The sequence below is a fragment of the Pongo abelii genome, chromosome 13 (genome assembly GCF_028885655.2).
Source record: "Pongo abelii isolate AG06213 chromosome 13, NHGRI_mPonAbe1-v2.0_pri, whole genome shotgun sequence".
Classification (NCBI taxonomy): Eukaryota; Metazoa; Chordata; class Mammalia; order Primates; family Hominidae; genus Pongo; species Pongo abelii.
The window spans coordinates 78092140-78106501 of NC_071998.2; the positions used below are offsets into that span (position 1 = coordinate 78092140).

A 14362-nucleotide genomic window follows, 5' to 3' on the forward strand; every position below is an offset into this window, starting at 1 on the left:
CCCTCACTCTTTTCCCATGCTCTCCTGTGAAGCTGCTTGTGACTTAGTCACCTTCTGTGTCGAGTCCTTCCTCTGCACAACTTCTGGGGTGATCTGTTAAACCCACCATCCCAGATTCTTCAGTGCTGTTCTGCTGACCCATTGCTGCGTAACAAACCACTCCAAAACGTGGTAGCTGAAAATAACAGTTTATCACGATCTCTTAACTCTCATGCTTCTGTGGGCTGCCTGGACCCAGCTTAGGGGGTTTTGCCTGGATCTCTCAGGTGGTCGCATTGAGAGGTTGGCTGGACCATCTGAAGACTTGATGTCCCAGATGTCCATGACGGTTCACGCACGTGCCTGGCCTCTCACAGCTGCTGTCAGCTCAGCTGGAGCTGCGGGCAGGAGCAACTGCATGCGACCTCTCCACACAGCCTGGGCTTCTCCCAGCTGGTTGGCTTCCAAGAGGGAGCTTCTAAGAACTCAGGCAGAAGTTCCAGGATCACTTCTGCCACATTCTGTGGGTTAGGCAAGTTACTGGTGCCTGCTCAGTTTCAAGGGTTAGAGACTAGAGGGTCACACTCAAGAGAGCATGTGGGATAGAAAGACAGCTGAATCCATCTTTGGAAGGTGCTGTCTGCTTCCCATCACCTACCTCCAGCTAAAAGCTTCAGCATCTAAGCAAAGCTGCAGGGGCCTTTGAGGACCAAAGGAGGCAAACCAAATACGTCTCCGTCCGAAATGAAAATAGCTTTGTTGAGTTCCAATGGGGGAAAAAAATGTAGAGACTTAGCATTTAGATTTCAAAGTTGTTGCATAGAAAAATGTCAAGGAGAAGTTTGGTGCTGCTTTTCAGCTCCTGAAATCCTGTCTTCTTGGCTTCTCTGCGAAGTTCACGAAGCTTAGACAGCTTGGTAATTTTCATCCTTTCCATGTGCTTGATGTGTTTAGAGAAAACAGTGTGCGCTCACATGCATGGCCTCATTTCATGTTGTCATCATACTTGCACAGATGGGGAAACTGAGGCTCACAGAGGCCTCCTGCTTTCTCAAGTTATTGGCAGAGCTGGGGCTGACATTGCTGCATCTGCACAGGACCCTGTTTGTGTGTCTGACCTGATGCCTCCCTGCCGCTCCTCTCTTCCTCTAGAAATACGAAGTCGGCTCTTTCATGCCTTCCTGCCTCTGCTCATACTGTTCCTCCTCTCGGAAACCCTGTCCCTAAACACACACTTTCTTCCACTCCTGACTCACACTCAGCCTTCAGGGCACAGCCTAGGCGGCCAGCTTGGGCAGGGGTCTCCTAACTGCACCCTTTCTGCAACAGCAACTGCGTCCCCTTTTTTCCTCTTCTCACAGTGGAGTATTTCATGCTTGTCTCTCCTCTAGTCTGTAAACCCTCAGGGTCTTATCTCCTGCTGTAAATGTGAATTATTATCAGATGTTAACTCATCCTTGAGAAACCGTTTCTGTTCCTCACCCCTTACCTACAACCTGTAATTCTAATATTCTGGCAGAATTCAAGCTGCCTGCTACTCTGGCAGCAAAAGTCTTCTACAAAAATAGATCACCCATAAACCACCACTAAAACCGAGCCAGGGATTTGATAACGAGTTCAAAAGTAGAAATTATTTTGTGTTAATGAGAAACCATATTGCAAAGACTTGGGAGGAGCGTAGATGGAACGTTATCAGCTGTTAGATTTAAACCAGATCTGTTTCCAGCATTAATGTAGAGAATTCATCGTAATACTAGTTACCATAAATAATTTTTAACTGCATATGTATTGGGTAGATGCATATTTAAAGTAAAAACATGAAAAAGGAGATGCTGTTTTCGTCACTTTATTTTTTGGATCTGCACCCACCTGCTCCGGGTGAGAACTTGTTCTAATGGCGTGTCTGGATCAGGGCCAGCAATGAAAAGGTTAGACCCTGGGCTTGGCACCAGCTCATGCAGCAGAGACATTAATTGTCATGTCCAGTCAGATTATGCTCTTTCCTTCCATTCTGAATGTTACGTCTTCTCTGACATTGTATGTCCACACCTTCATTCTCCCATGTGAACAGAGCCTCCCACAAATAAATAAAGTTGACAGTAAGAGCTGACTGGATTAAACAAAAGTTAAACAGGTTTCTTTTTAAGGCACCAGGAACTATAGAAGACCTACAGAAACAGGAATGCTGCCATCCTTGTGCCTTGATGAGAATCAACTTGGGTTTCTTTCTGATTGTTACTAGAATGCTTCCTGAATTCACAAACGCGGTGTACTTTTATTGCATGGCACCTCAGAGCATCTTAAAGCAAAGGTTTAAATTAATTAAAACACCTTGTGAGTCTTCAATTGGGAGGAGAAGGCAACATGACCCAAACAGATTTAACCACAAACCCCTGCCCTTTGCTTTCCCCTCACAAAACACTTTCCTAGAGTGATGCTGGAGTCTGTCTGTAACTTCACAGTGAGGTGACTTGTATGACAAACATAATATGTACAAGGTCCACACAGCAATGGGGCTCAGTACCTGGAGCTTTGGAGGCAAATACACTTGAGTTTGAGTTCATTTCTTAGTTATGCAACTTACTCGCTCAGTGATTTGGGACAATCTTTAAAAATCTCTCTGAGACCTGATTTTCTTATTGGTCAGAAGAGGTGACGATGTGTATCTCATAGAGTTGTGATTATTAATAAAGAAATATGTGTAAAGAGCCTTGCATATAATCCTGGTTACAGTTTCTTCAGTGACTGCAGAGGTAGTAGTCAGATTAAATATATTAGTGAGTCAGACAGAGAAATTAGATGTCAGCCTGTTCTTTATGAAGCTTGCTCCTTTTCGCCATGCGTTTCCTCTTTTTAATAAAATTGGTGATTACATTTGAATCAAGTTTTTTAATGTAAAACTCATTAAAGGAAGAATGTGTCTCATTATCTTTGTATGTATCTGACCATGAGTAGTTAATAAATGTTTATTACATTTAGTGGAAAGTTTTTAATATTAAAATTAATGTGATGTCTGTATCTAATGCAACAGACTGTTCTGTCAGTTATTAAACGATGGAGAATTTTAGTGCATTTTTTGGGAAAAAAAAGTTGGTATATAGTTGACTTTCATTATGTGTGAAAGTTATTCTCTAGAAATTCACTGCAAACACTAAACCATTGCTCTTAGGAGAAACCCAGGGTTACCTTCTTGTGAGTCTTTGGTCAAATCATTTTTGTCATTTTTGCACAACCTTGTTTTATGTGTGTTTCTGTTTAAACACATCTTATATATATGTATGTGATTCATTAACATTGAATTCATGGCTAACAGCACATTACGCATGCCTGAACGAAGCTTATCTAACACACATAGTCTCTCCCTGAGTCATATCACAGCTTTGTTGTGCTTAGAAACACTAGACAGCACCACAGTACTATACTTGGGGGTCATTGTATACAGTGAAATTACCAATAAAAAACATGACACTAAACGGGCTGCGGAGAGCACACTCGATTATGGTGTGAGACCCGAAGCAAGAAGGCAGCTGTTTGACTTCAGCTAGGAACGTGTGCAGCAGCCTCTCCAATATTCCACGATCCTCTCCAATTTTCCATGATCTGTGCATGTCCACAAGTGACTGTGAAAGTGCCAGAAATATTGACTTGGAGGTTACAAATAAATTTTATGCCTGCTGCAGTGACTCATGCCTGTAATTCCCCCACTTTGGGTGGCTGAGGTGGGAGGACTGCTTTGAGCCCAAGAGTTCAAGACCAGCCTAGGCAACAGAGCGAGACGCTATCTCTGCAAAAAAGAAAAAAAAGAAAATTAGCCAGGTGTGGTGATATGCTCCTGTAGTTCCAGCTGCTCGGGAGGCCAAGGTGGGAGGATTGCTCGAGCTCGGGAGGTCAAGGCTGCAGTGAGCTGTGATTGCATCACCACACTACAGCCTGCGCGGCAGAGTGAGACCCTGTCTCAAGAAAAGAAAAAAAAATTATTAAGTAGGTGAATTCACCAGTACAAAATCCATTAATAATAAGGATCACTTGTACTGCTTTATCAAAATTAAATGTCATAGCATGCAAAGAATTTCTCTTTTCCAGTAAAGAGCTACCTTCCCCCATCCATTGAACAGCCCTAGCTGTATTAATGGTAATTAATTAATAATGCAGCCATCCGTATCGTTGTTAATTACTGACTGGCCTCAGTGCACTGGTGTGAGGAGGGGGCAGAAGGGACAAGCGCCCCTAGCGTGGTTACGGCAGTGGCCTTGCTGCTTTGTGTGCAGTCGCTTTGCTCCCTGGTCTGTCTGGCTCGCCCTTGAAGCTGGATCACGGTATTCCTCTGGGGGCACACGATTTAGGAATCCTCACCAGAAGAGTAAACACACAAGCTGTTTTTTTAAGTTGTTGTTCTCTTTGGGGAGGCAGAGGATGGGTGAAGAGGAACTGTCCCCCAAAAGGAGTCCTGATCCAGGGTGGAAAGTGGGTCCAGGCCCAGCTTCCCAGGAAGGAAGGGATCAGAGCAACAATTCACCAACAGTCCAACTCGAATTAGACCTCACAAAGCAAACTACTCTGATTAGGGAAGAGTTGCTCCTCCAGGAGTCTGTCCTCACAGTTTGCTGGCTGCCTGAAGAGACTGTGCTATGGAAATGCCCGATAGGCTTACCCTTCACACACAAAGGCTCCCAAAGGCCCCCAGGTGGGCCTGGCTGCTGGCACTTTGGCTCAGCTTGTGACTCTGAGCTCCCAAGGCCAGGGCCAGCCTGCCTGAGCAGTTATAAGTGGCAACACACCCTCTGAGTAGGGACAGGCAGCAAAAGGAGGAAGGGAGTGAGGATTTAGCAATAGTCGTACACATCGTTAGCACAGTACAGCCCTGTCATGGGCTTTTTTTTTTTTTTTGTCCTTTGAGGGCTTTTTTCTCTCTGGCAGTCATGAGAGGTAGGTACTTGGGGGGTAATACTGCATCACTGTGAGACTGAGGCAACAGTGTGCTGATGAAAATAACTCCAGTTGTCGCAGATTAATAATAGCTAACAGTTACTGAAGACTCCCTACGGTTAGGTGCTGTCCTAAACACTTCATGCACTCATTTCATCCTACTCCCTACAAGACAGGCACTTATGCCCACTCTACAGATAAGAAAACTGAGGCCTAGAGTGGCTAAGTCCTAAATAAACCTTGGGTTACACAGCTGGCTCCTAGCCGCTACACAATTCTGTTGAACTATAATGCAGAACCCTTTGTCTAACTCCTCGGGTTCTCAGGGTTATAGATTCAGGCGTCAGCTGCAGCATATGTGCGTTGTGCATGGACTACATGAAGTAGGTCTGCACCCAGGGCCTCTGGAGATGTGAAGATGAGCCTGGCAGCCCTTCGTCCCCCAGGCATTGGCAGTCTGGGAGGGTGGGAAAGGCAAGAATGGGCAGAAAACAGCAGGTGCCCCTGAGGGGTACGGGGGGCTCTTTCGACTCAGGGATATGGCAGATTGGAGGAAAGGGAATAGATTGTTAGAGGTGTCAGGGAAGAATAGGGAATGGTATCTTAAAAGAGGTGACATTGCAGTAGGTCTAGAACAAGTTTCTCAAGCTCATTCTAGACCCTCATTTTACTCTCTGCAGTCAGGGTTAGCCAGTACCCCAGCATCCACACAGAACCTTCCTACCCACCAGCTCTTATCCCCTCCTCACCAACCAGCACTTTTCGTGTGGGGACCCTGCAGTGTGAGTGAGGGATCCATTGTCAGGTGACAGAGTCCATTCCCCAGGTTTCGCTGTAAACGAAGGCGCCACAGTTCACCCGGGCATGAGCACACATGACATTCAGCACCTGCCTTCATCCTGCCGTCAGGGCTAACCTGCCTTTACTTACCATCTTCCCATAAATAAAATGGAGAAACTTCCAATATAGAACATTTGGAGGTGAAAATGCACATGGAAGAGTCTTTGTATCTAGGCTTGCATTGAAATTCTCTGTGACTCTCCTGCCAGAAAGATTTTCTTTTTTCTTTTTTTTTTCTTTTTCCCCCGAGACAGAGTCTTGCTCTGTCACCCAGGCTGGAGTGCAGTGGCACAATCTCGGCTCACTGCAAGCTCCACCTCCCAGGTTCAAGCAATTCTCCTGCCTCAGCCTCCTGAGTAGCTGAGATTACAGGCACGCGCCACCACACCTGGCTAAGTTTTGTATTTTTAGTAGAGACGGGGTTTCACCATGTTGGCCAGGCTGGTCTCGAACTCCTGACCTCATGATCCACCCACCTCAGCCTCCCAAAGTGGTTTTTCTTTCTCTGTCTCTCTGTTTTTTTTTTTTCTCTCTCTCTCTCGGCTTTTTAGTTTTGAATTTTAAAGCACCATGATTGAAACTACTGAGTCTGCCTTGAGTTGTTAAGTCTCTGAGACAAGTTGCTATGGCCATGTGTGAGGTATGAATGGGCCCAGCCTCTGGAACTATCAGCTTACTTGTTGGTTGGCTGGGCTGGGCTGGGCCTCCCTATTCTGGATCCTTTTGAATCTGCCTGGTGGGGACACAATAACATCTTTGTAAGGAGGGGCCTGGACTCTAAAGGAAGCAGCTGACTGTGTTTTGAATTCAAGCTCTTTTCCCTCTTCTCTCCATATGCCCCATCGCTGCCACCCTCCGCCCCACAATAGAGGGAAGGTTTTTACTCCTCAGAGAAATTGGATTTTGGTTGTAATAAAGTCATTACATAGACCCCGTAACTGTTTAAGGTAGCGAGTTTACAGGCAGTCGGTGCTGGCATTCCAGTGTGATTTATTCTTCAGCTTCTCAGCTATTCTGCTGCAGGGGGAAAGCGGGTATTAACAACCTGTCATGCAAAAAATTTGACACGGCTATAAAGATAATCCTTCTCTCTGTGTTTCTTCTTCGCTGGCCTCCTACTGCTAAAGTAAATGAGTAATGTTTTAAAGTATCTATTCTTTAACATCAAAATATTATCCTTAATTTGCTTTTCTCTCTGGCTTTTGTCTTCATGTGAGGATAAAGCCAGCTAAAAATACCTGTGATAATTCTTTACATAGCAGTTATCCAGCAGGTACCAAGAAACATACAGATCCTGTGGTGGGTGAATCGGCCCTTCCTTGGGCACTAGGGAAGAACGAAGGGCACCAGCATGGGTCCAGGAGGGTCTTTCCGTTGTGTTCCACTGACTATCAGGGGGGCCTGTGTACCTCTCACTGTCTCACCCACTTACTGCCTACCCCTTATTATTTTGAGTCAAGTTCTGTTATTACAGTCTTTAATACATGGGAAAGGGAATCTGGTTATTTGCTGTGGCGTTTAAGGTGCTTTCCTCTGCAAGAAGTAGAAAACCCATCAAACTGACTTGAGCCATAAAAGGAATTTATTGGCTTATGTCGCTGAAACATCACAGGCAGATGGTTTCAGGCCAGGGCTGATCCAGCGACTCCATGGTGTCACTGCAGACCTGGTTTCTTTCCTTTTACTGGCTCTGCTTCTGCAGTGGTTGTCTTCAGACTAAGAGTGGCTCTCCTCATGGTCCCAAGATAGTTGGCAGCGGCTTTGGGGGGGGTTCTGTCACACTCAAAACAAAAGAGTCTCAGAAAGCCTGTGTCTCTGCATCCTCTGAAGGGTCTTACTTGGCATTGTGGTCAGGAGAATGGAGTGGACTGATTGGCTCAGCCTAGGTCACATGATCCGTATTTACAGTTGGGGGTGGAATCAGCTTCCCCAGAACCACAAAGATCCCTGGGTAGAAATACCTTGAGAAGGGAGGAGAGGGGAGATAATGCTGGAGAAGTGACCAACAAATATTTGGTACATATGACTTATCAGTTGCTTAATTGTGAACAAAATAATAGACCTTCTTCTGTTTTGTGTATTTAAATTGGTTAATATTGGTGCCAGAAATATGTCGTTGAAGGCAGGACTTCATATATATTTTTTTTACCGATTCCCTGGTCTCAATCCCTTGTTTTTCAGGCTCAGAGACTAGATGTGCAGGAAAAGGGTTTGCTGGAAGTGAGGTCAGATCACAGAGCTCCTTGCTGCTGTCCCAGGACTTGAAGTGGGAGGGAGGAGGAGAGGACAGAAATGGAGACATGATCACTCTTTCAATAAAATATACTTTAAAAGTTTATATTCCTTGCAGCATTGTTTATAAAGAAACAGGCTTAGTGTAACTGAATGATGATAAGAAACATCCCTACCTAATTTGTTACTTTCCACAATTGGAACTTTCCTATTCACAGTTCTCTTGTCCCCCTCTGCACCATGTCCTGTCCTCACTCAAATCCTGTTTTTTTTAATGAACGATAAAGAATCCTCCATCTTCTCTTTTCAGTGGACAGTTTGCGGTTGTGAAGAAATGTCGTGAGAAAAGCACCGGCCTCCAGTATGCTGCCAAATTCATCAAGAAAAGGAGGACTAAGTCCAGCCGGCGGGGTGTGAGCCGTGAGGACATCGAGCGGGAAGTCAGCATCCTGAAGGAGATCCAGCACCCCAATGTCATCACCCTGCACGAGGTCTATGAGAACAAGACGGACGTCATTCTGATCTTGGAACTGTGAGTGCCGCCTGGGCCAGGCTGGGGAGAGGGTGTGGTGGGCGTCAGCTGGCATCTTCGTTCCAGCTGGACCACACCACAGCGAGCCCAAGAGAGGGATCAGGAATTGGTTCTGCTGTATGAGGTGTGTGAGAACAATGCCGTGCTGCCTGACCTGAAACCCAGCTGCAGGGATCTAGAACAAACTCTAAAGAGCAGCTCCCATCACTGTGGTTTCACCCAGTTTGCGAGAGGGTCTCCCAGTCTTGTGGTTCACCACTTTCTGGGGTTCATCTTTGTCATGAGCACATCTGTTTTCTGAGTTTCCTGTTAAGCTTCAAACATATGTCCTTCTCCCCTCTCACTCTATTCCTGTCCTCTCTGTTTTTCTGCCTTTCTTCCTCTGTTCTCTTTATCTCTTCCCCCCATCTCTTCCCCCTCCCTCTATCTTAAATGCATGAACCCCATTTTTATCTGTTAATTCCATCAACACTAATTATATGAATGGGTAAAATTGAGCCAGAATCACTCAAAAAGGACTTGTTTTTAAAGCAAGTTGCTGATTTTCTCAGGCAAGCCATGCCCATCGGATGTTATTATGGGAAACTGATTGCGGTGGGTTATTCTGTGGCGTTTCTCACCTCCCTCTCCCACCCCTCCGGTCCCCAGCTTCCTGCCTGCTGTGCTGAGTGGGGCCCCACTCCCTGTGGCTGAGTCCAGCAGCACATGCTGTTGAGAGAGAACAGGAAGCCAGCTTGGGGCGCACATCTGCTCTGTCTCCGGGCTTTTGGGATGGAGGCAAGATGTGAGTGCCTTGAGGGAGGAGGGACGGATGGAACCAAAGAAGATTTGAGAACAAACCAATCCTCAGTGGCTCATAGTGATGACAGGCTCCATCCATTGAATTCAGCCTCTTGAATTCAGATTTGCCCTTTTGCCCATCCAATAGTCCCCTTCTTTGCGATCCAACGGCCTCCTTCTTTGCGGATACCTTAAGGGTAAGAAGAGATTTTCAAGACCAGAGGAGAAGGTTGGCAGAGCTGCCAGGCTGGCTCCCAGGCGCCACCCTGCAGGTACCTCGACTTTGCAATCCCAGGTGCCTGCGGTCCCCACAGCATCTCGTCTCATCACTGGGATTTGAGCACATTTCTTTATGGGTCTCAGCTACAAATTTCTTAACCATAAAATGGGGTTAATAATATCTCAGATGGTTTATGAGGAGATAAATGAGATAAGAATTTTTAAATACCTAACACTGTGCTGGTTTGTAGATGAGATTAATATGCTCCCTCCCTCCCTTCCTTCCTCTCTCTCTCTCCCTTCCTTCCTCCCTCTGTTTCTCCCTCCCTCCCTCTCTCCTTCCTTCTTTCCTTCCTTCCTTCCTTCCTCCCTCCCTCCCTCTCTCCCTCCGTCCATCTCCCCTTCCTTCCTTCCTCCCTCCCTCTCTCTCTCCTTCCCTCTTTCTCTCCCTCCCTCCTTCTTTCCCTCCCTCCCTCCCTCCTTCTTTCCCTCCCTCCCTCTCTCCTTCCTTCCTCCCTCTCTCTCTCCCTCCCTCCCTCTCTCCTTCCTTCCTTCCTCCCTCCCTCCCTCCCTTCCTCCCTTCCTCCCTCCCTCCCTTCCTCCCTTCCTCCCTTCCTCCCTCCTTTTTCTCCTTCCCTCCCTTCCTCTCTCCTTCTTTCCTCCCTTCTTCCCCACTTCCAAATCAGCAGTTCTCAATCTTGGCACAAGTGACATTTTGGACTGAATCACTCTTCCTTCAGGCTGTCCTAAACATTGTAGAATGTTTAGCAGCATCTCTGGCTTCTACCTACTGGATTCCAGTAGCACTCTTCCCCCATGTTATGACAACTAAAAATATATCCAGACATTGCCACATGTACCCTGGGGGCAAAATCTCCTGCTTCCCCCGTACCCTCCCACCCTCGCAACTGAGAACTCTGGCTTTAAAGGAACAACAGAGCTTTAAGGGGCCAGGAGATTAAGGACTTGCTTAGGGTACAACAGAGGAAAAGGGACAAATCATGGTGTAATCCTCACTGTGGATTTATGTGGCTCCTGGGAGGCAGCAGCCTAGAGTGAAGATGGGGGCTGGGGAACCAGACAGAACTGGGATCAAAATCCAGGGCAAATCCTTTCTTGTCTTTAAGCCTACATTTCCCGCCTTAAGACAGTGAATACAAAGTGCCTGGAAAAAGAAACATAACAAATCACAACTATTCTGCCTTTTCAAATAATTCCCAGGTTGTGCCCAGTGACTCAAGAATGCCACTTATCCTCATTTCATACTAAAATATTTGAGCGATGCCTATGAGTCACTGCCCCCTTGTGCCTCTCTGCGTGTACATATTGTGCATTCAACTTCTATTGTCTGACCCCAATTCATAGATAGTTCCCATTAGGTGCATTTACTCTGTGCCTAAATTGGGTGGCATACAATTATTTTTTTACCATTTGATTATGTAAAAATTTTATTTATAATACAGCAAATATAGTGTTGGAGGAGGGTTGTGTCATTCTATGAAAGTTAACACATGTAAATCATGTAACCAGCACTCTAATTGGGACTCAGAACAGTTCCCATACCCCTAAATACTCCAGTACCCCTTGTATTAATACTACCTCTTCACGCCTGCCCTCTACTGCCTAACCCCTGGCAAGCCCTGAGCTGGTCTTCATCACTGTTTGTATTAGTCCATTCTCACACTGCTATAAAGGCAGACCTGAGACTGGGTAATTTATGAAGAAAAGAGATTTAATTGACTCATGGTTCTGCAGGCTGTACAGGAAGCATGGCTGGGGAGGCCTCAGGAAACTTACAATGATGGCAGAAGGTAAAGGGGAAGCAAGAGCCATCCTCACATGGCCAGCAGGAGGAAGAGAGAGAGAAGGGGGAAGTGCTACACACTTTCAGACAAGTCTCCTGAGAACTCTATCAGGAGATCAGCAAGGGGGAAGTTCACCCCCATGATTCATTCACCTCCCAGTAGGCCCCTCTTCCAACATTGGGAATTATAATCCGACATGAGATTTGGATGGAGTCACAAAGCCAAACCGTATCACTACTGTTTTGTCATTTTGAAAATGTCCAGTGAATAGAATCATACAGTATACAAGTGTTTGAAACTAGCTTCTTTCACTCAGCATAATGCATTGGAGATTTGTGCATGAAGAGTGAGTCCGTTTTTATTACTGAGTAGTATTTCATTGTATGGATTTTTTATAATCCATTCACCCATTTGGGTTGTTTCTGGTATTTGATAATTATGAGTAAAACTGCTACAAACATTCGCATACAGACTTGTGTGTGGGCATAGGTTTTTATTTCTCTTCAGTAAATACCTAGAGATCTTGGGATTTCTGGATCGTATAGTAAATATATGTTCAACTTTATGAGAAACTGCCAAGCTGTCTTCTAAAGTGAGCATACTGTTTTACAGTCCCTGCAGCAATGGATGAGAATTCCAGTTGCTCCACCAGTGGGGCTCTGTACTGTTTTTCAACTGTAGGCTTTCTAATAGTTGCATCTTGGCATACAGCTTTACATTGTTAACGGCATGATGACCCTAAATGAAAGCTGAGCGATCTCACTAGGAACAGCTTTTAGATGGAGTGAGCGGGAGGGCCGTTAGGAGCTGGCCACTTCCTTCACAGGGCTAGACAGGTCCCTGGTTATTTGCTCTTCATAAATTCTAGTGTCCCCTGGGAGCTGACTGTTTTTGCCTCTTCACCACCCAGGCATCTGAGGGATTGTGATGGTTACCTTCATGTGTCAACTTGACTGGACCATGAGGAGCCCAGATATTTGGTCAGAGCCTGTGAGGATGTTTTTGGGGTGAGATCAGCATTTTAATCAGTAGACTGAATAAAGCAGAACACATTTGGGAATGTGGGTGGCTCCGTCAATCAGCGGGAGGTCCGAATAGAACAAAAAGGCTGACCCTAAGTAGGAGACCATTTTTCCTGCCTAATGTGGCTTTGAACTGGGACACCGGCTTTTCCTTGCCTTTGGACTTAAACTGAAGCATCAGCTCTTCCTGCGTCTTGAGCCTGATGGCTTGGGCTGGAACTACACCATCAGCTCTACTGAGTTGCCAGCTTGCCGACTCACCTTGCAGATTTGGGGACCTGCCAGCTTCCATAATAATGTGAGCAAATTCCTATACATGCATATGATGCGTAGGATGCATATGCACGGTACGATGCGTGTTTCTCTGGAGAACCTTGATAATACAGTGGCACTAAGTACCTAAGAACAGAAAGAGCACCCTTACTATTATCTTGGAAGTCTGTCCCATTTTTTATACATTTACGTTACCTTGAAGAGGTGTGTTATAATTTTTTTTCCTTTTGCTGTACTTGTTTTGGAGGTTATGTTTTATAATTTTTAATAGACTATTGAAAATATTAAATCTGTCCAGGAGAAACAGTCATCTTTGCCTTTGAGAAAATTATCATCCTAAATTCTAATGTCTTTAACAGAAGCTTTAGTCATCAGTGACAGATTCCATTTCCACTTTTCTTTCTTAAGAATGCTGAAGTACAGTGGTGGTTAAGGAGAGAATCAAAATGAAGAACTTGTCAGAATATAACCCCATGAGGTAATAGTGGCTGTTTGTCTGAATCTTCTGGCTCAGTAATTTTTGAGTGGATGTAGTGTTTGGATTTACTGCTTTGACATGAAGTCCACGGCAAGTCGAACTTCCTCTGAGGGTTAGTGATGAAGCGGGTCCCCTTGTTGAAGACTTGTGCCTGTCTCTACCTTATACATGTGAGTTTTGTCCTCCAGACTCCATGCCCATCCTTCCCACTGAAATGAACATCCCGAACTATCCCTTCACTTGGTATTTCATGAACCACTGCCACTGACCCAAAAAGGGATCTTTTCTGTCCTTTGTACTGAAACTATTTGGGATCTTCATTAATGGTGCAGTTGTCAAATCCCAGTCCAGGATCTGCCCTTTACCATTTTTGCAAGCCTGAAAGTCGCTTTAAAGTCATGTGTTTTTCCCCCACTTGCTTCACTGGAGAATCATTTCACAGAGGATCTGTCATTGCAGCTCAGCATAGCATATACCTGAAGGAGGCAAATGTGATTTCTTAAAATCACGATTTCGGATTTCATGTCCTCCACGTCCCATTGTTCTCTAATGAAGTCGTGCCGATACCAAAATTTCTTCTTACTGTGTTGCAGCTCACCCACACATCGTCACACGGGCAAGCCACTACAAAACTTTTATCTTCAGTGCTTGAATCGTTTCATAACTTGCCTTGTTATCTGGTGAAGGGCGAAGCCAAACTCACAGAACTTAAAGTCGATGCTATTTCTAAAGTGTGTGGCATTGTTCAGCAGCAGCCCTGGCTTTGGCTTCTAGCTTTCCATTCCTAAACTTGCTGCTCAGAAACAACTAAGTATTTTGGTCTGTGGATAGTTATGCATTTTTCTGTCTAGCTATTGTCTGCCCAGCCATTGTTCAAACCCAAGTGCCCTTAGGGGCTAGGCATACAATGTAACTGAGGATGGTTGGCCTCCATGAAGCCTCAGTGTCAGGGATGCACCAGCCATGGAGACTGTGGCCCACTGGAGCCCTGAGGCCCCACCCCGAAGGGACAGCCACCAATCAGTTGATTGTTCTTGTGTGTAATTTTGGATTCAGTGTTGTCAGCTCTTCCAGTTTTTTCAGGAAAAGTCTGTAATCTAGCTTTTTAATATTGGCAGTCAGTTCATAGTATTCACGAACAGACAAAATAAAACATCTGAAGATTGTGTGTCTTGCACAGACTTCCAAATTCTAGCCTGTTTTATGTAAGCGATAGGTTGATCACTACTATAGGAGAAGTAACATGAGAAAGACTGCCTCAAAGGGTTAGTGATTC

The 14362-nt window shown here is 45.3% G+C and overlaps 1 protein-coding gene across 3 annotated transcripts in view; it reads left to right on the forward strand.

The window, feature by feature from the left end:
- DAPK1 (death associated protein kinase 1) overlaps positions 1-14362 on the forward strand; it is a 214207-nt gene that overhangs the window by 99107 nt on the left and 100738 nt on the right. For all 3 annotated transcript variants that reach the window (XM_002819923.5, XM_002819922.6, XM_009244579.4), the window contains exon 3: positions 8288-8509. In XM_002819923.5, coding sequence (XP_002819969.4) covers positions 8288-8509 — 222 coding nt within the window. The remainder of the gene's footprint in view (positions 1-8287; positions 8510-14362) is intronic.